At 46.1% G+C, this 21,996-nt stretch overlaps 1 protein-coding gene across 7 annotated transcripts in view; it reads right to left on the bottom strand.

Annotated features, from left to right (window-relative positions):
- Positions 1 to 21,996, bottom strand: part of LOC147717179 (signal transducer and activator of transcription 5B) — a 1,664,723-nt gene that overhangs the window by 144,979 nt on the left and 1,497,748 nt on the right. For all 7 annotated transcript variants that reach the window (XM_086924123.1, XM_086924125.1, XM_086924127.1 and 4 more), the window contains one exon: positions 4,054 to 4,184. In XM_086924123.1, the coding sequence (XP_086780249.1) occupies positions 4,054 to 4,184 (131 nt within the window). The remainder of the gene's footprint in view (positions 1 to 4,053; positions 4,185 to 21,996) is intronic.

The raw sequence follows: 21,996 nt of genomic DNA, 5'->3' as shown, positions 1-21,996 counted from the left end.
TACCGTCCCCAGAGCGTGAAGGGATGCTGGGCAAAAAAAATTCCGGATCCAGTCTCACGCCTGGGCATGATTCTACGTTAAGGAATCTGCGGCTATTCTATGCTATATCTAACGATTATCATGACTCTCCAATAACAAAATGGATTGTTTTTGAACGTTCATTTTTACATGAATTTTCTTTTTGTGATGTTGTTTCTATGTCAAATTGCACATTCATATCTAAAAACCCTATTCTTAGGTACTCCCACTTTTTATTAAACACCCTTTTTAATCAAGGATCGGATTCTCGTCAATCCTTCCTTGCATCCTCCATTTGGTACAATAAATGTATTACATTTCGCCACAAATCATTTTACTTTAAACACTGGAAGGAAAAGGGTATTTTTATGTACATCATATGACTTTCCTTATTCTTGCCTCCAGCAATATAATCAGTTCATTCCTGTGCTTCATTCTTATCTGTTAAATAACAACTTCACACCTGATATTACACCATTCATTCCTGTGACACCATTGTACAATGCTCCTAATGACTCCCTCCCTAAAGCTTCCTTTATATATACATTTCTTTCTCTCCCTGCCACTATGAGAAGCAAATCCTCTATTGAACTTTTATGGGCGAAAGATTTATCTCAATTATTATCCATTCAGCAATGGGACCGATTGTGGAGAAAAATATTTAAAACTTCTAAAGCTGCTAATGTCACATACACTTTATTTTTTATATATAATAGAGTTGTAATTACTCCTTTTTTTCTTCACACAATTGACCCATCTATTTCTCCCATCTGCTGGTCATGTCTTTCCTCTGATGGTACTTTGACACACTTACTTTATTATTGGCCTAATGTTATTGAATTTTGGAAATCCATTTGAGCAAAATGTTTATTGATTTTCTCATGTAATATTCCACTTTCTATCCAAAATGTTTTCTTCTGTACTTTATCTACTGATTTTGAAAATCTTTCTTCAAGACCTGATTTACTTGACTTGTTTATTGCTCTTGCTTTGAAAGTTATTTTATCATGCTGGAAAGACAATTCTAAGTTATCTAGTATAGTTTGGTGGAACTTTATTTGTGATGAACATAGAATATCAACTGTTTCTTCTTACTCTCTATCTCAAAAAATTTAATCTGACTTACTGTGGCTTCCTTTTACTTCTTTCTTATCTTCACACTCATCTCATTTCTAATAATTATTTTCTTTCTTTTTCCCCTTCTTCCTTTTGTCTTTCTGTCTTCCCTCTCTCTCTTTCTCCTCCTATCCTTTTTATAAAAAACTTCTTTTAATGCATAAATAACCTTACCTGTTTGCTCTGTTTATCACTATACTTTTATTCCATATTACCATTTTTTTATGGTATCACTAATTCATATGTACCTATTTAATTTTATACTCTATTAAATAAGGTATAATTTGCTTACTTTTTGTAGTATTTACTATCCTTTTATCTTCAATAAAAAATACTTACCTAAAAAAGAATTTGAAATTGCTTCGAAATCTCCACATGCAGGTTGCAGTTATTCTAAAATGTAAGTCTAGCAAATTAAACTACTGTGATGCACAATATAGGGTCATGTAAACTCACCATCTAGTATAAATAACAGAGGACAGTGCAGATAATCAGATTACGGGGATAGGAACTCCGAGGGACCATGATTGATGGGCAGTCTCCGCCTTCCTCTTCAGTGGTGTAGGTGCTTGTGGTGGTACCTCTGCTGGTATTATTGATAGTGACATATAATACATGACTGGATTTGTGTAATGGGCCCTGCAACAAAGCAATTCAGCACCTCAGGAACAAGGATTGGTACTTTCAGGTCTAACGTCTGATCTACCCTCACTGTCTCTCAAGAAGGTCTGATCTGTAACAGGGTCACTGGGGTCCACTTACTTTATGGAATCTCTGAGCTGTCTTAGCCACCCCTGCATCCTAACACAGGAGGATAGACGTTTCTCAGGAAAGCAGATGCATCTAGAAACATGATTTCTGTAAGGGCCATTAAAGGAGTACTTTTTTACCATGACGAAATTGCTGAAATATTTTAAAGATAATTTAAAACCCAGCACCTTAGGCAGCTTTTGATTCCATTTTGATGTGGTCTTGGTTACTGCATCCACTGACCAAGTCGATGGGTGGATGTGCGACAAATATCTGGAGCATTTCAATGTCTCCTCGTCTGCTAGCCACGGTTCTGTACACTTTAAGCCTGACACTATAGGCTAGCCAGTCTGCGGACGCAGTGCAGAAGAATCATACATGCATGTCCTTTAAGTCCCTATCCATCTGTTGGAACTAGAGGCATTACAAGGATGCCAGTCTTAGACAGGCTTTTCTCCTCCCATGAGAGGGGAATTTAGCTGTCTGAGTAGATGCATAATTCCATGCATGGCAAATTAGCCACCCCTCTCCACTAGACCTGCTATTTGTCAGATTACAGGAGAAAGGAGGGCCATTGGCTTTGTGCCCATGGTATTTGACTGGTAGTGATATGCCACAGTAACTGGTTTGTGGTGATCAGATATTCCAATCGACCTTATCTTTAGTCTCTTTTTAGAGGTCACAAATGGTTGAGAAGTACCAGGATAGGCATATCCTGGTACCTCTTTCAGTTGTCAGTTGTTGCTCCTGGTGGTCGTACCAAGCTTCCATCTAACATAGCACGTTGGGGCCTGGAAGTGAGCATTAACAACTCAGGGAGATCGGTGGTAGCATCCTGTATCTCAATAGAGTGGAACTCATGATGTATTGATGTACTTGGTAATTACATAGCACTAACACAGACAACTGTGAATGTTAGCTAAAGTACTTGCCCAGCACAGCTGAAACTTTACAGCACGCAGACGATACTCAAGCAGTAGACTGCGTGTAGTACAGGGAGGTAAGGGTATGAGTCAGAACATGAATAGCACTGGGTAAAGACAGCATTTCTGTTCCTCACCTGATCAAAACACATTTGTTGTAGGTCACACACTCAGACTTCTATTCCCTTTCAAAGGCTATTGAAATAGGGTACTCCAATGATCCCAATCAAAAAAGTAAAGAATCCATTACAAATTCAGGGCTCTCATGGTTCCAGGTTCAGTGAGCGAACACCTCATCTAGTTCGGATCTCCTTCGTGCACCCTGGCACCAGCAGTCCGGATTTTGTGACCAGGAAAACACCTGCATGGTGATTGTTTTTTAAAATCTAATGATCAGTGATAGGATGCTGTGGCCACAGGCCACCACAACTATATGAGAGTCAGCGCCTTCCTCAGAAATCTGTGTGTTTTGGACGCCAAGTTTGTCCAACCTCTTGAGAAACTCTTAAGTTCTTGTTTTGGGGTTATTATGCTTTGACCTTTTTGTTTAAATTGTAAATTTGCCTTTCTTCAACTAAATTGTAGGTTATTATCTAGCCCCAATATGATGCTATCTCTGTCTAGTTCACTGCAGAAGTCTATGCATGAGGGCTTGGCAAGTGAGTTTATTGGGTGCCTCTATCCAAGTAAATTACCTGCTTCCTAGTCTGTGACCCAGCGTAGCATGCCTTCAATGATCTTATTTAATTTCTAATAAAATTGTCAATGGTCAACATGCAACCTCTTCCACAAAGCACCTACCCATTTGTACTACATAACATGCTGTTCCTTTCATAACATACCAACATCCAAATGGCATAGCTAGTATCTCATTCATCTCAACAATTGATTTAATGCAGATAAGACTAGCTGCTCCTGTCTAGTTGTTACGTTCCCAAATTGTATGGTATTGTTTATTACCGCAGGCCTCTCAAAATCATGCTACAATGGCTGCAAACTTGCTATGAAATTAAGGGACAATCAGCAGGCCTGTGTCTACACATACAAAATAGAGCCCTTATCGACAAGGAACAGTCTGGAGCTACCTTCAATGCAAATCCATGACCAAGTATAGGCTTTTGTTCTGTACTTTCTGAAGTTTGCCAAGAAGGCACTTTTGGAGCCCAGGATTCAATGAACATCCACAGTACACGTGACAAGATACACTATTTATAGTAATCTAATATTTCACCACACCAATGCTTACCTGACTCAAATTTCCATGCTATTGTTATGCCTCCGATCTCCGAGTCGCTAAACCGTAGAAGGAAAGTTCCATCTCGCTTATTCACCAGCAAATCATGGGCCTGGGTCTTATTCACAAATCCTAGGATTGCTCTAAATCAGAAATAATAGCAAAATAAAGGTCAAGTGATGGAGACAAAGCATTACTACCAGAGGAATTCACAGTAGCGTTAATAAAGGCTTTGCTTTTTCATATAGTGATAATGTAAAGTGTAGTCGGTCTGCCTAGAATGACTTTCTTCATCCCATTCCAATATGGAATGTGATTTTTTTAAAGATGTGTCTAGGAGAACACGTATGGTGAGAGAAGACATCCACCTTAGATAGAAGTTGGAGGAACTCGAGCGGGAAGAGGAACAGAATAAGCACAGATGGGAGGCCAGAGAAGATACTTTGACTATAATTTAACTGGTAGAAGGCACAGGTTGGACAGGTGTATAGCTTGCATAAAGTGGATTTTTTTTCTTCTTCTCTTGAAACTCACTTCTATTTATTTTATTCCTTCCTCAAAAAGCAGCTTTGGACCATAATCCAATTTTCCAAACCTTTTAACACTACCCTATGGAAATCCAAATGGAGTACACTACTCAACTGAATAAATAGCAACTTCATTTGTAAAAAACAACTTCATACAGAAGGCACAGGGAAGGGGTATCGCCTTAAGGCTAAAAAAAAATCAGGTAGTATCTGGAAGCGGGCATAGAAGTACTGCCATGCTGTGATTTAGGGGTTGCAGCTGCGACCCCTGGCTTGCCCCTATGACCGCTGTCCTCCGAGGTGGCAAAATCAGTGCCAAGAACCCAGAGGCAGCTCTGTATTTCTTATTTTTGGCCCATTTTCCATGTACTAGTGAATAATATTCTTTATTTACCATCAGTGTAATAAAAAAAGGAGCACACTAAGCTGGAATAGGGCCTTAGGTGGCAGCAGCTGTAGGTAAAAATGGTTTTAAATTATGGTGTGGGAGTGCTTGCGGGTGAGAGTGTGTTTATTTGAGAGAGAGCGGGTGTAGTGAAGTAGTGTGGCTCACTGGTTAGAGGCGGCAGACCCGAGAGCAGAGGACGGCCCGGGACCAGGGTTCGATTCCCGGAGCGGCAGGTTTCTGGACCAGGGTCAGCGGACTCGATAATTCTCTCGCCTCGGTGCCCACTCTGATCAGCGATCACACTCGGCAACTCTGGGCATTAGCTTGCCTCATCTTCACTAACGGCCCCACCAGACCGCCGGGGATGCCTGGTCTCACCCTGGAGATACCCATTAAGGGACCATCTCTCAGGGAAGCCAGGAAGGGTTTCGCAGCGGTAGAAGCGCCTTGGGACCCTACGGGTAAGTAGTGCGCTATATAAAATGCCAATACACATACATACATGTGAGTATGTGCGTCTGTATCTGTAAGCATGTGCGAGTGAAAGTGAATGAGAGTCAGTGCTTCAAAGACAGGCAGTGAGTGAGACGGTCTTCCACCTTTTTCATGACAAAATACTACAGTCGCTGAGACCCAGTGGGTTATACTGCTTCTTGAAAAAGCCTGTTCTGTCTTAGGAGGAACATAACGCTATGAGTAGCTGCCCTGATTTTCTAACTGATCTCGTTCTGGCAATGTAGAATTTTATGCACCCCGAGGTATGGAGAGCTCTTTTGGCCATAGTAGTTTGATCAGGGGAAAAATACTTCAAAATAATCGGTTAATTTAAATGAAAAGCTGATGGAAGTTTAAGGATAAGGTGAGGATTTGCTCTCAACCCTTAAATTGCATAAGTGGAGGCATAATAGTGAATGCCTGAATTTTGCTGCTTCTCCTGACAGAAGTAAGGGCTAGTGATAGTATCATTTTCCAAGAAAGGTGTTTTGGAACGTCCTTATGAATGGGTGAAGAAGGATTTCTCATAAACGGAGTGAAAACTGTTAACCGCTTCGATGCTCATGACGGAACGGTTCCGTCATGAGGCACAGTGGAGCTGTGCTGATGACGGAACCGTTCCGTCATGAAACTATAATGATAATGATTTTTCAGCACAGGAGGGGAATATGTGTACCAGCGATGAGGTTAATTTTCTAGGAAACAGGTGTTTTATTTTAAATAGACGGAAAGCTGTAAAGAGTAAGTGTAAAAATCCATTGATCAATCTATTGAACCAGAATGCCTTTTAATTTGAAGATCTCCTAAAGCTCGAAACTGCTGAAAGGGAGTCAATGACAGATTTCATTGAAAGACAAGAACGTGCAAGGTTAAGTATGTATGGTAGAACCCATTCTGGGGTAGATATGAAATCATGGATGCTGTTATGAGAGCACTATACACTAAAGCAAGTCCATTCTGCCTTGTATATCATTTTTGAGGATTTAAGTCTTGCCTTGGGCAAGATATCTCTGCATTCACGAGGAAATATTTAGAGGATATAACTTATGGTACTAGGGAGCTAGGCTGATAAATTGAGAGACTCTGGTGTGAGGTGAAAAACTTCACCTTGCTCTTTGAGAGCATTGCTGGCACTGGTTTGAGTAGAAAGGGATGATGTTCTGACAATAAGGAGATCTGTGTACCAAAAGTTATCAGTCATGCTGGAGCAATCAGAATAATTTGGCTTGGCTGCCTTTTCATTTAGTTGAGTACTCAGGTTATCAATGGCAGAGGAGGAAAGGCATAGGAAAATATCCCTGTCCATGCTATTTGGAAGTCATTCTCCCCCTTTGCGGGTTATCTGCTGCCATTAAACTGACAATTGCTGTTCAGAGGTGCTGCAAATAAATCTAGGTTTTGTTTTCACCATTTTTGGAAAATCCTGGACAAAAGATGGCGACTTATTTCCCATTTGTGGCACCCCTTTGATGTTATTCTCAAATTGTCTGATCAATGATGGTCTATAGCGTAGATACGATTTTGTTCAGGTACAACAAGGTGGTTGTATTGTGTGTACACACCAGAACCACACATTTCTTTATCCTTTGGAGGACAGCCTAAATACTAGGAGCTACTGCTCTCAGCTACAGAAGGTTTAAGTGCATCTTCATTTCCTGGAGTGACCACTTGCTATGTACTTCGAGATCCTCTAGGTGAGTTCCCACACCTTCCCTGGATGCATCCGTGGACATTTTGCACTGCAGCTTTGTGCCAACAAACTTTAGGCCTGAAAAAATGTATCTTTTCTGCATCCACCAGGTCATGGCTACCGTCCTGGTCTTTCCAGACACCTCCTTAAAGTCGTAAAGAGCAGTCCATTTGTTGCTCTGGCTCCAGAAGATCAAATCATTTGGACACTCCTTGTAGCAGCACATGGAAGCCTCGTATGTCGTCCAGTGGGGAACTGGCAGAAGTAGTATCATATGGGGTGGAGAGCTGTGCTACATAATCATCTCACTCTTTGTTCTTGAACAATGTATCCCTCTTTTGGTTCTTCATCATTATCATCATTGTCTACATAGTTGTCATGGATAGAGATGGGGTCCAACATTCTAGGTTTTGCTGTTTGTTGCTGTTACGATATTGAACTTGTCTCCTGAAACCACAATTTTGATGAGCGTGAAGAGTAATTTGCGGTACTGGAGAGCACTAGGATTGAAAGTGTGGACTGCCTGACTCTGGAAACCTTTTATAGAAGTTTTAGAGCATCTGACAGAGGTGCACCGCGAGGCCCAATGGAACGCGCATCATGGGTTTCTAATAAGATTGATCATTAGGAATGCCCACATAAACACATTGCACCGCAAATGCTTCATATGCTCTAGGTCTAGTCCAAGCGGTGTCCTTGACGGAAAAATCTCCTTCCAAATAGCCAGTACCATACTACTCCTCGTCATCCAAGTCCAGGCATTTGACATGCAATTAATAATGGCTACATGCAGCCACAAAAGAACCGTCATCATTTTTCTCTGAACCTTCCACTTCTAGAAGATGGGCTGGAGACAGCAGTGAGGCATTACTTGGAGAAGTCTGTTCTGGTCGGATAAAACTATCTCAGTTGAGCTTGTTGACGGATTCGTCAACAGAATCGTCAACACTGTTACTGCATGCTTGAAAAAAGTGTCAAGTACAGATGTTGTCTGGGACGTGATGGTAATTGTCGTCGACTGTTCGTCAACGTTATGATCAAATATAAAGCTGTGGTAGTCAATGCTGCTGCCGTCGACGACGTAGAGGTAATCGCTGTCATCAATGATGGCCCCATTTACTGTATCTTCGTAAAAGTATGTTTCATTGACGGTGGGCCCATAGACGGCTTTTTAATCTGTGGTGAAGTAAGAGCCTTCAGTGATGATGGAGTTGAAGGTCAAGAACATATTTTTGTTTTCTTCTCTGCCAGGGATTAATGTTTTTGACTGGATTTTTTAGCCATTTAATATGGGCTCCTACTCTTGTTAACCATTTTCGAAGTTTCTCCAGTGGAAACCTTTCAGTCTCTCTCTTTTGTGGGCTTTCTTTGGAGGAGATGACGTTCTCGCTCCATCTACAGAAACTGGGGTTTCCTATGCGTTTTTCCTCTAACCACAAAAGAAGCTTAGCCTCACTGTCCTTGAGGGTTTTTACTGAAAATGTGCAGCAATGGTTGCATTGCTTTGCTTTATGACCAAGATAAAGACAATATAGGCATTCCTTATGTGGGCCCCCAGTGAACAGTCTGAGTTTCCCCCACAGGACTTATGAGTCCTAAATAGACCTTTTTGTTTGTTTGTAGAGTTTTCCGATATGCCGTCCTCTGTCAGTAAATAACAGCCATTCTGTAAGGTGATGGTTGGAGTTCAGCCAAAGATCAAAATATGCCAAGAAAGCAGTTGTCTAATTGAAGAGCACAGGGATCCTTCCCATCACACAACGTGCGATTAGAAGCTGGAGGTTTGGTGAGCCTAGAGGGGAAGGGTAATTCATGAGCAAATCTCAGATTGAATGGAGTTTGGTTCTTTTGAAAACTAGGGGAATAGGTTAAACATGTAACTTGTTTAAGCTTGACTGTCATACACAAGGTATTAAATTTCTCATACACAAATACAATTGCTAAGAGTAGGGAACAACAGAATGTTAACAGTATTTATTATTTTTCAGTTCTACAGCAGTCAGGAAGGAGCCATACTCGTCCTCTGCAATCAGTGCATAGTGAAAAATCTTGAGTTATTTATTCAAAATAGAGAGAGAGGTGGTAGTGCACATGATTTTTGAGATATCCACTGTATATTTAGTTTTCAGAAATTCCCATTCTCATACTGAAGTACAGAAAGTTGGTTATACAGAGATATTGTTAAGACTAGTCGATTTTCAATTACATGTATGCTTAGCAAGTTACTAAGGCTATTCATTATCCAATAGTGATCCACTACAATCTGGACACCTCCTTGACCAACAGAAGTGACAAGTCAGAGTGGTGGGGTACTGTGCCTCAGATTTCTCTCTTTCCCATTACCAATTCCTCATGTCTGCAACTGTCCTTCATATACCTGTGTATGTGGTCATTGGATGGGGTGGTGAGGGATGGAAAAGAGTAACCAAGACTAAGCATGTGCTAAATCAAATCCATATTTGTCAAAGGAATTGCTCAAAAACTTCCATTCTATTCAGAAGTTCAATCTTTTATTAGTCCTGTGCGCTCAGCCAGTCAAAACGTATTTCGTCGGTGGGCATCTTGCCCTGGAATTTCGTCAGGGTTTCTCGTTTCCTCTAATGATCAAACCGTAAAACGATCCCATGTCTGAAAATATCCAGGTGTCCTGTATATATATTTATGTCTCACAGGGGAAGTCCATTACAGCCGTGTGGGGAGTCTGCTTGCGCACTTGGTTTTAGTATTTGCCAATGGTCACACCTACCTGCAACTATTTAGTCATCTGGTCCTATCTAAAAAAAAATAAAGGCGGGAACACAGCTCCACCAATATAATGTTTGAAGGTCAAATGCTGCAGTTTAGATAGTGCCCGTCCGAGCTCCGGTCGTTACAGAAGACAAGTGGGCACACTAGACTTTCTGGGTCAATGTGTCAAATCACTGTTTGGCCGCACTTAAATTACACATTAGCATTTGAGTTACATATCCTGAAGAACCAAATTGCTGTATGCCCACACTCCTAGTCATATGAGTTACATATCCTGAAGATCCAAATCTCTATCTTAGAAGCACTCCACATACACGGGTGCAGTGGGAGTGTAAAATACTCATTGAACGAGTTACTTACCTTCGGTAACGATGTATCTGGTAGAGACATAGTCTAGACGCAGATTCCTTAACTTAGAATATCCCCATGCATCAGAGTGGATTTGGAAAACTTTCCGCAGCAGCACATCTGAAAGCCAGGGGGCAGCGCTACACTACTCCGCCCTGACTTCGTCCACGGACATGACGTCAGCGGAGCCATATATGCTCCTACCGGCGCGCTGACGTCAGATTTTTTCGGAGAACCTTTTCCGTGCCACAGCACGGAGCCACCACCAAAAATTGTGACACTATGGGAACAGTGTGCAAAAAGGATGAAAAAGAAATTGAAAGGTGAAAAACAGCACCATAAAGGACAGTGCCAGGCACTGGATGATGAAAAGTAGAAAAAGGAAAAGCAGAGGACCGCTATGAAAAACAACCCTACAAAGTGAAGGCCAAATCACCTTTAGAGGGAGATGAGGATGTGAAAAAACAGTCTGGCAGACGACAGCAAGTTCACCTCCACAATGTATAACCGCGAATGACAAAAAGTCCGGAACACAGCTTTAGGGCTAATTCACCACAAGACGTCACCAGAGAGAGATGTAGTAACCCCAAGAGACCCATAGAATGTGGCAGACCCAATAGACTTGAACCGATGGGTCACCAGGGTGGTAAAAGACCCCAAGGTGAAGGGGAGAGTAGGTGGGGAATACCCATGAACGTTTTCACACTACACAATCCAGGCCGAGGGCTGGAAAGAACACATGACATATGAGCATACAGCCCAATCCGAAGAATGGGCTGAGTAGCAATGAAAATAGATGAAGCATTCTGTGTCGGAATGGAAAGAAATGTCACCCTGCAGAAGGGCAAGCCACCTAGAGGGGGCGAGTATAGAAAGCCCATCCTGAAAAGGTCCTCGCAGACCGGGGAGGACGGGCGGGCGTTGTCTCTGAATATATATGCACCCATGTGTGTGCTGCTATTTTTATTTGAACTGCTTAGTCATAAGCCTAGCATCAAAGTAGGAGCGACACTGTAAGATATATAAGCATACCGGAAGGTACCTAAGCACTTAGTGTGGACGTTGGGACCACACAAAGAAGGGAAAGACGTCCTGCAGGGCAATGTGAGCAACTCAGAAGTGCACGGCATGAAGAGGGCAATGGCCCAAAAGGGATACCAGGCACCCGGGCACCACATAGTGGTGGTGGCACAAGCTGACCGGGTCAGTGACCACAGACACCGCATGAAGGAAAGAACCCACATACAACCTCTGTGCAAGACAGAGGAGATCCAGAAGAGAAAGAACAATATAAGATAAGGTAATAAGCAACATCCTCCCATAGCCCGGGAGGAACCACGGTCCCCTGCAAGCTAGGTGGGAGAGAAAAAGGCACGATAGTGGAAACAGTGAGGATCAATGTAAGTGCCCTGGACCACAAGAAGCAAGAATTCCCAGAAATACGCCCCATGAAAGATCACAGTAAGATCCAGGCAGAAGTGTAGAAACACCTGTGCGGGGCAGCAGGGAATGTGGAAAAAATCTGTAGAAGCGGCGAGAAAAAGAGGCCACATACAGCAGATATATAAATACTAATCTAGGACCTTGGAGGACGAGCCCAATTAGGACTACGTGCCCAAGTCCGTACTAATAGCACTAAGCATTGCTTCACAGCGGCGGAGAAGGTGTGAGCAGTAAAGCAAGGATAGAAGCACTACAGACAAGCGGGACCAAAGGTATCTGAAGTGCGATAGAGCAATGCTAATGATAGGATCGCAGGAGAAAAGACAGAGAGACACTGCCTGAAGGATGTCCGCGAGGAATACTCCATAGGAGCGTACCAAGGCAAAGGCAGTCGCCTAGTACCAGCATATACCTCACATAGGGTAAGTGTGAACACCTGATAAGGGGATCGTCTTGGGCAAAACACACAGTCCGAGGACTGAAAAGAAGACCAAACCAGACATACGGCTGAACTTTTAACAAATGCGAGAAGGCCTAACAGCCACGGACATCAAACGTGGAACCTACCTTACACGTGCGTTATAGAGGTGTAGTAAAATAAGGCAGAGATTTGTGCAAAAGTTATAGCAACCCGGACAACAGCTGGAAGACAGCTGAACCTGCATGGCAATCAAAAAGTCCGCACCATTAAACGGTAGATCTCTGAGGGCATCCCGAACATTATCCGGGAAACAACTGTCGCGCAGCCATTCATGGCGGCGCAAAGCCACAGACCGAGCAAGAGCTCGCCCCACAGAGTCAGTGGCATCAAGGTAGGAACAGAGCAAAAACTGCGCCATTTCCCTGCCAACAAGCAGAAGCTGAAGCAACTGAGACCTCAGCTCCTTTGGGGAGAAGGTTCTCGACCAAGTCCCAAAACTTCAAGGATGCACACACGAACACACATGCAGTATTTAAAGCGCGGATACCAGCACTGGTAGAAGCAAAAAGCTGGTGAGCACCCGCGTCCAGCCACCTAGACTCCCTAGTGGGAGGCAATAATTGCAATGCAGATGAAGACTAACGCAAAGGCCGCCTGAACCACATTTCCTTGAGCAGTAGGGTGAGTGGACAGGCAGAGTGGATCACCCGGAGCAGGACGGTGCCGACGAACAACAGCTCGATCAATAGGGTCACCAGAAAAGGGCCTTGCCCATGTACCACGCAAAATGTCAAATAAAGAGCCGCCAAATGGCAGCAAAGGCTCCACAACTATAGGCTCCATATGGAGCAAATCCAGTAAAGGGTCTGAAAGCAGAGGGACCCCAGTAGGTTGAAAACCAAGAATAGCAGCCGCCCTGTGAATGGCACGTGCATAAGCGCCACCACCTTCAGTTGCCATCTGGTTAGGCGATAATAAACCGTCGGTAGGAGACAGTTGGAGACTAAGCCGTCCACTCGACAACAAAAGTGGAGAAGCTGGAGACTGACCCGAAGGCCAGGCAACACAAGGTACTTGCACCATGGACCCCCTACCCGGGGAATCCATAGAAGCATCAACGTCTTGACAAGGAAGAGTCGTCATTGCCGGCACCGGCGTGGATCGACACCGTGTGGAGGTCGCCGTAACGTCCTAGGAGTCGGTGACACAAAGGTGCTGGACAGGACAGCCATGCGGCCAGCAGTTTCATACAGCGCTCTCTCAAGGACTTGAGCTTCATCCGCTGACAGGCGTCGCATTCTTTGGAGTCGTGGTGCACGCTGAGGCACCACATACAGATGAGGTGCGGGTCAGTGCAAGACATCTCACGCGCACAGGCTTCACAAGACTTAAAACCCGAAGGCATTGCACACTGTTCCGACAACACAGAAGGTGTTGAACAGGCCTAAAAACCAGGCCAAGTAACTGCTGGTTTTCCGGTATACCGCGTTGGGACGCGTAAAAGGAGAAAACTGACGTCAGCGCGACAGGAGGGGCATATATGGCTCCGCTGACGTCATGTCCATGGATGTCGTCAGGGCGGAGTCGTGTGGCACCATCAATAGGCGCGCAGAGGTGCTGCTGCAGACAGTTTTCGGGATCCAGTCTGATGCCTGGGGATATTTTAAGTTAAGGAATCTGCGGCTAGACGTCTCTATCATAGGCAAAATCCCAAATCATGTAGAGTAGTACCGGGTGAGAACACCCCGAAAAAACGGCGCTCTTCGAGCACTGCTAGATTAGTAGCATCAGGGCAGATATTTGTGCAAGGTGAGTGAGCGCTAAGTTTATCTAACCACCCCTTTCTAGGGATGGAAAAGAACATTGCTTTAGCTGGATTCTATGCACAAGATTAGTGCAACGTGACAGGCTAGAAGATCATTACTTTCAGCACAAACAATAGCCACAGAGGGTAGAGGGTCCAGATTCAAACCCACTGTACCTGACGATATATGAAATGTGTTTATTAGTAGCCTTTCTGCATTAAAGTTTTACTGTAAGAATTTTCTCCATATGGTCTTTATTATTTTTCTTCACTTTTGCTAATCTTATTTCCATTGAAACAAACTCTTTATTGTGCTGATCAGAATATATTTTTTTTAATTTTACAATTGGACTTCCCCACTGGTTTCTAATGCTTGATTTTCAGTCTCACTTTGTTTGTTGCGTACTTGAACTATGTCACTCAATTGCTCTACTTTTTATTTCTCCTTCTTTTAATTTTATCAGACTTCTCAGGCTCACCATTCTCAACCATTCTTCTATAAATTAACTCTTCTGCTTTGGTAAGGCTCTTTATGGTGGACATGCTATCTAACCACAGATTCCTCCCCTTTAGAATAGCCAAAGGCGCCAGACTAAATCTGAAGCTTTCATAGCAGATATTAATGCAGAGGAATATCAAACATGACAAAGACTTTTCCTGCTCTGCCTTACTTTTCTTTCTCCCTGAGAACATCACAAAAGCTGATCGTCTTTGGAGCCATCGATGTAAAAGCTCCAGGCTCTTTTAGAGTCCAGCCGATGAGGGGTGAGTTGGGGCAAAGAATATTGGGAGCGTGGTGGATTGCCAAACAGGAAAAGGAGTCACAACTTTTGGCATAAAGGTTCCGCTTGTCCGCCACACCAGTTTGTTTGCAAAACAGAGGAGTAGGGCTGCTACACCAAGAGAGCCTGAAGCTTACACATGCGATGAGCTGCAGTATTCACAAGGAGGAAAACACGTCTTTAGACTCAGAAGACAGAAAAAGCAGCCATCCATAGGCTTGAAGAGAGTACATGAAAAAAGCCAAGATCTAACTGAGATCCCACTGTGGTATCACCAAGGGTTTAGGATGAAACAGGTTTCTCAAACCTTTTATAAACCTCATCACAACAGGTGATTTAAACAAGGACAGCTGGTCAGCAAACACAGAAATGTCAAAATCAACAAATAATCTTTAATGGTCACAACTGAAGCCCTTACTGTGCCAAAGGCAAAACAAACAATAGAACATCAGGCTATTTGACGTGTAACGGTCTGTATTGCAGACTCTACACAAGGCCACAAATTTGTCTCAGCGCCCGGCATACATGAAGTCTGCTCAGCAAGGATAACAAGTGATGACCTCAAGAGGCAGATTGAACATAGTCAACTTTCACCGCTCAATCTCCATGCGTGGAGATGCAGATTGTGTAGACCGGGGTGGAGAACCCTACCCTGATGCTGCTAATGAAGATTCTTCCCACGTGGAAACCTGATTGGGAACCCATAAGTCCTGGGTACTACACTCTTCTGACACAATCTGGAGCCACTGGGATGACTTAGGTGGGGCAGGTGTCCCTTGCACCATCCTGGCCACTTCTCCCAGAGAGAACAGTCTTGGAAACTCCAACTCTCAAAAGTATTGACACTGCATGTTCTTGGCAGTGTCAAAAAGATATAGCCAGCACACTCTCAACTGTTGAAAGATGCCCTGTGCCAATGCAAGGTGTAACTGCCATTTGTGATCTGCAAGGCGCAACTGGCTGAGTTTGTCCTCGCTATCCATCCCTGATACCGCCAGGTGGCTCATGATCAGGAATATGCTCTGACACACATCAAAGGCAAATAGCCTCTTTGCACAGGAGCTCAGACACAAAACTTCCCTGCTGGTTGGGATACCACATGGCGGTGGTGGTGTTTGTGAGGAGCATGTTAAATGAATCTCTAGCCTATGCCAAAGTGATAGCTACATTAAAACATGCAGTAGTAATTCCCCTATTAAATAAAACAGGGGTATGATCCAACCATACTAAAAGATTAGGAGCCGAAAACCTTATGCAACCAAGATTTTAGTAGATCATGTTGCCCAAGGCATTTCGACTCACCTGCAGTCTATGAATTTTCTCCACGCTCTTCAGGCAGGCTTCCGTCCAAGGCACTGGAGAAAAAGTAATTCTTTCTGTAAATGATGATCTAAGATGGTTCAGTCAGTCTGGACTGACTTTGGCTTTAGTCCAAGTAGATCTGTCAGCTCATTTAACATGGTTGACCATAAGATATTACCGAGAGGAAGAGGTCAGCTTTCAAGGTTGTGGCCTGGGCTGGATCAAATCACTTTGGATAACCCCAATCAGGCAGGTAACTTGGCACATTTGGCAAATTTCACGGCCAAGGCCATAACGATAGAGTGAGGCGTGCTCAAGGCTCATCCATGTCCCCTCATCGTCTTAATGTCTACATTCAGCCTTTCATTCAAGAAGTTGCCTCAACAGGATGCAGGCTTTATACTTACTCTGACGATTCCAAAGCATTAATTCTATTGGGTGTAGAGTCTGCTTTGCAACTTTAGTTCAACATTTATTGTGATTAGTCAGAGATTGAATTAATTTAAATCAATTAAAGTTGAACACAGATAAAACCAAGATCATAGTATTAAAAAATAAAGGGAATCTGTGGACCAAAGGTTATTGTCCACAAGAATCAGGACAGATTCCAGAGCTAACATCATCAGCTAAAAGCCTCGGAGAGATAATTGATAGCAATCTATCTACAAAATCTCAAGTTGCTGCAGTTGCTTATAAATGCATACGTATATTGAAATTACTCAGGAAAATACTGTCACTCCTTTCTCTTGAAGCAAAAAAGGCAATTGTGTTGGCAGTGAGTATATCTAGGTTGGATTACGCCAACTCTGTTTATATGGGTGGTACCTAATAGAACAATTCAAAGACTTCAGGTCATTCAAAATTATGCGGCTTGTCTAATTAACCAGTTTCCCAGAAAGACTTACTCATCCCCATTACTGAAGCATCTTCATTGGCTTCCCATAAAGTAGTGCATCCAATTGAAGACATGTAGTGCTACCTTTAATAGCTTGCACAGATTAGGCCCTGACTTCATTTCCAACACAGTAGAAAAATATTTTCCAACAGGCATCTTAAGATCTACTAGTTCCAACTTGCTCATCATCACAAATATCGGAAGACTTGATCTTGAAGCTGCTTCTTCATGGGTCATTTTATGCCTGAATTCTTTGCTGGGGTTATGCCACTAATCTAATTTCAGGTTCTTTCATTAAAAAAAACTCTTGCCATTTAATCAGGCATATTAAATTTAACAAATCTCTTGTTCTGCTACTCTGTGCCTTTAACATGTTTTTATTTAGCACCAAGAAACCTGTAGGGGAATGTGCACTCTAGAAGTATAATTACCATAACATAACTGCACATCTTTTGCAGTCGCCTCCAAAATCTGAATGGCATTCAACAGGTTCTCTTGGTAGTGGGTCCATTGAGGATTCAGATTCCATTGCAAAGCCCGACTGAAAAATTGGGGCCATAGCCTGAATGTACTGGACAGGTTGTGACAGATGGAAGGCACTGAAATACACAGTATTAAAGACAGCCCCTATGAAAGGGAGACTCTGCGAAAAAGTAAGGAGCAACTTCGGCATGTTAACCGATGTTAGGAGGTTCATAGTGATCTAGAGGTGGTCTTCGACTAACTGTGGCAAGCCAGTCTTCAACAGTCAGTCGTCAGGGTAGGGTAATCTGATACCCCAACAGCCAAATGTGTGCCATGACCACCACCATCACCTTTGTGAACACCTGAGGGGCACTGGTTAGACAGAAAAGGAGCATGGTGAATTGAAAATGACCATGCGTACCTTGAACAAAACGTAGCATCTGTAATACTGCAGGATGAGCACATGAACCACTTGTCCTGCAAATTGAAGGCCACCATCTAGTTTCCCTGATCCAGTGCAAGCAGAACCTAGGCCAGTATGAGCACATTAAATTTCTCCCTCTTCTGGGAGGCATTCAGAGGTCCAAGATATAAAACAGGTTGAAGACCTCTGTCCATATCGACATTAGAAAATAGTCATATTTCCTAACCTGACACCCTCTCTATGTCCCTTCTAGCACCTCTTGAAATAGGATGGACAGTTGCGCCACTTAAAACTACTCTGATGTGGGTGGAAGATTCAGAAGTTTGGAAAGGAATGGAAAGTACCATCTGTCAGATGGCATAGGTTGCCACCCCGGGAGAAAATGTTTGATCCTCCCTCCCATAGTGTGGTTGTCCTCCTCTAAGGGCAAACTAAAGGGCATCTCTGAATGCTGCGGCAAGGCTGGTGACAGGTGGGGGCGTGGCTTGGGCGCCGATGGCGATGGTCGCCTGAGAGCTCGGCTCCGGGACTAAGCCCGGAATTATCCTGAAAATCGGAGGCTGCGGGGCACCCCAGACCCAGCATTCTGCTGAGCGTGCCGACGGAAACCTGCCGGGGCCCCTGGTGAAGCTCGGACGAGGGTAGTTTCGGAGTAAAACCGAAGTTTGCGGAGTGCGACCCAACATGGCGCCCGGACCCCTTTGTCCCCCTATTCGGAACTACTGAGTTGAAGAGGTGCCGCGGGTGGCGACTGGCGCCCTGCTTCGCCTTCCCCGGCTGTTCTGGACATTGGACATTACTGGATTGGACCTCTTGCAACGGATTTGCACTCGGTTGGACGGCCGGGCGGATGCCCACGCAGTGGAGGGCACCGGGAGCGGACGCCCTGTGATCCAAGCGGTGGCTCGCTTCGCGACTCCGCGACTAGCTACGTCTTCCTGGCCAGTCCACCTACATGGGAGGCGCGACACTCTGGCGCCACAGATCACCCGAGGGAGTAGGTGGCCCTCACCCCGGGGTTATAGTGGGTGAACGGGTCTGCCCGACTCGACGACGGCTGTCTCCGCCCCCTCATCGGTGCCCTCGGACGCCGTGGCGATGGCGTGAGCCGAAGCGGCGGAGTCTCCACAGGCTCTGGAGAAGGAGGTCGCCCGGACCCGAATTGAGGACAAGCACCCGGGAAGGTCGTGGTCGACACCCGCACACGGAGACGCCTACTACGGGACCCTCACGGAGTGCCCCTGGAGGCATGGGGAAACCCAGAGGAGCCAAGGGATCCACCCAGACCGCCTCGGACTCTGAAGCCCAGGACAAAGAGGAGCATGGGGACCCGAAAAGTTCTGGTGGCGCGCCGATGCAGCAACAGTTCGACCGTGTCCTGGAGGCGATAGAGACTACGAGATCAGCCCTCCAACAGGACATTGCTCAGGTGGCGACGAGCCTGGGCCTCCTCAGGGCGGACCATGGCAAACTTTCAGACCGGGTCAAGGAGGTGGAGGGCACGGTGAAAACCTTGGAGCCGGCGCAGCGAACCTTGGCTGCGACGATGAAGGATGCCCTATCCCGAATTGAGACCCTGGAACGGAGGGCGGAGGATGCGGAAGGCCGCAACAGGAGGAACAACATCCGAGTGGTGGGCCTGCCGGAGAAGATCGAGGATGGCGACATGGTGCAATACTTGGAGACCTGGCTCCGAGACACGGTGGTCCCGGAGGGACTGTCCTCCTTCTACACTCTGGAACGGGCCCACAGAGTCCCAGCACGGCCCCTACAGCAGGGACGCACCCCGAGGCCGGTGGTGGCGCGGTTGCTGCATTTCCGAGACAGGGACTTAATCCTCAATGCCGCCAGGCACAATGGCCCGTTCAAAGTAGCGAACAGTCAGGTGAACATTTTCCCAGATTACACCTACGAGACGCAGCGCAAGCGGTTCTCCTTCCTGGCGGTTAAGCGCGAGCTCAGGAGCGAGGGCATTCAGTATTCACTCCTATATCCTGCAAGGCTCCGCATCATTGTCGATGACAAAACCCAGTTCTTTGACACCCCGGAGGATGTCTGTGTCTGGCTCGACCTGTACAGGACAGGGAAAGATGGCTTTGGCTCCTCGTCCCAACAAGCAGATGAGCCGGAACAAAGGCGGCGATCCAAGAGGGTCAGGAATCGCCGCGGCCGCACGGGAGGGCCCTCGACTGCGGAGACATCATCGGAACGGAGGGGAGTGCTGGAAGTATTGTCGGAGTTGTCGGGAGCAAGGGAGGAAGTCATCGAGGAGGAAGAAAACCCGGGTGATGAGGGAGCACCATCGGACTCGGAGGGTTCAGTAGCAGATAGTGCCCATACACCGGTGATCACACCGAAATCGGTGGAGGACCTTTTGGATGGACAAGGGTAACGGGGTATACTGCTTTGTTTTGGGTGGGGGCCCGGCAGGGGGGAGGCGGTTGCCGTTCCTTACTGATGACAACGAGGGGGAGAGGGTTGGGGGGCCTCTGCTTTTGCCCCGGGAGGTCTTGGCACTGTTTGGGGCTTGTTATAGTCCTGGTGGCCTGGGCGACGAGGGCCCACTGCCTCCGCCCAGCCCGCACCTGGCCCATAAGGCCTTCCTACGGTGGCGACCGTAGGATTAGAGGGGGTTCTGGGGTTGATGGAGGACGAGGTTTGGATGGGATCTAGATGGTGCAGTTTGGGTCCTGTTCTGGGGTGGGTGGGGGGGAGTTTGGTTGGTTTTTGGGTTGCTTGGTTTGGGTTGGGGAAAATGGCCGCCATCAGCGCTGGGAGGATTGATGTCTTTTCTTTGACGGGACCCGGATGGGGGGACTGTGCAAGAACAATCTGGGACAATGGCTGATGTTGCTAACTTGAAATGTGTTACTTGGAACGTAAGGGGGCTTCACACTATGTCCAGGCGCCACAAGGTCCACGCTTATTTAGTGCGTAGGGGAGTGCAAATGGCGCTGCTACAGGAAACTCATCTGAACAAGGCGGAAGGGGCGGCGCTTCAGCGTAGGTGGCGGGGGCAGGTCTTCTCCACGTCGTACTCTGCTTATGCCAGGGGGGCGCTAATATGGATCAGGGCAGGGGTCCCCTTCCAAGTCACGAGGACAGTACTGGATCCAGAGGGGCAGTTCGTGGCCATCTCGGGCACTCTAGGGGGGAGGGACCTGAACGTTTGCTGTGTATACGCTCCTAATGTAGACCAGACTGCCTTCCTTTCCAGGTTATCGGGCTCGTTGGCCCACTTTTTCGCCGGGCCCCTCCTGCTGGGGGGAGACTTTAACTCCGTAGTGGATGTGGACATAGACCGCTCACATCCCCCGCTTCCCGATTCCCCGGTCCGTCGCACGGCTAAGGGTCGTCAGGATTGGCAGACCCGCTGGGGTTTGACGGACATTTGGAGGGCGCATCACCCCGCAACTAGGGATTATTCATATTTCTCGAGCCTCCATGAGTTGCATGTCAGACTAGATGGATTTCTTGGATCGCCCGAACTGGTTTCGGCAGCGGTCCGATCGGAGTACTTATCGAGGACCATCTCGGACCATAACCCCCTCCTACTGGACCTTCGCTGGTTTCCGGGGACGCCGGCGGTGCCCACCTGGAAATTGCGACCCGAGATCCTCGAGGACAGTGTCTTCAAAGCGGACTGGGGGGAGAGAATATCGGATTATTTTGCGTCCAACGGCGGCTCCGCGAGTACTAGGGCGTTAGAATGGGACGCTTTTAAGGTAGTGGTGAGGGGCTACTGTATCTCCAAGAAGGTGGGCATGAGGCGCGTCATCCTGGCTGATCTAGACACAGCGGACCGGGAACTCCGCGAGTTTGAGATTCGACGCCCCGGACACCCGGAATTGCAAGCACAAACGGCGGAGGCGAGGGAGAAGGTGGCAGTGGAGGTCGAACGGCTCCGCTGTTTAGATTATAAGGCCTATACGGTCCGGTCTATCGCGGAGGGGGACAGGGCGAGTGCGTTGTTGGCGTGGTTGGCCAACCCTACGCGCCAGTCCCAAACGACGACAAATATGCGTGGGGCAGACGGAACCGAGGTATGCACCCAACCGGAGATTCTTAGTTGCTTCCGGCATTATTATGAAGGTTTATACCGCAGTCGCTCCGCACGTGACCCAGACCGGCTTGATAATTACCTTCGCCCACTGGAGCTCCGCACGGTGGAGCAGGAAGTGGCGAAAACTCTGGGTTCCGACATTGAATTAGGGGAGATCCGC

This window comes from Lissotriton vulgaris, chromosome 5 (genome assembly GCF_964263255.1).
Source record: "Lissotriton vulgaris chromosome 5, aLisVul1.2, whole genome shotgun sequence".
NCBI lineage: Eukaryota > Metazoa > Chordata > Amphibia > Caudata > Salamandridae > Lissotriton > Lissotriton vulgaris.
The sequence above is the reverse complement of the archived record's forward strand: the minus strand, read 5'-3'. Positions and strand labels throughout refer to the sequence as shown.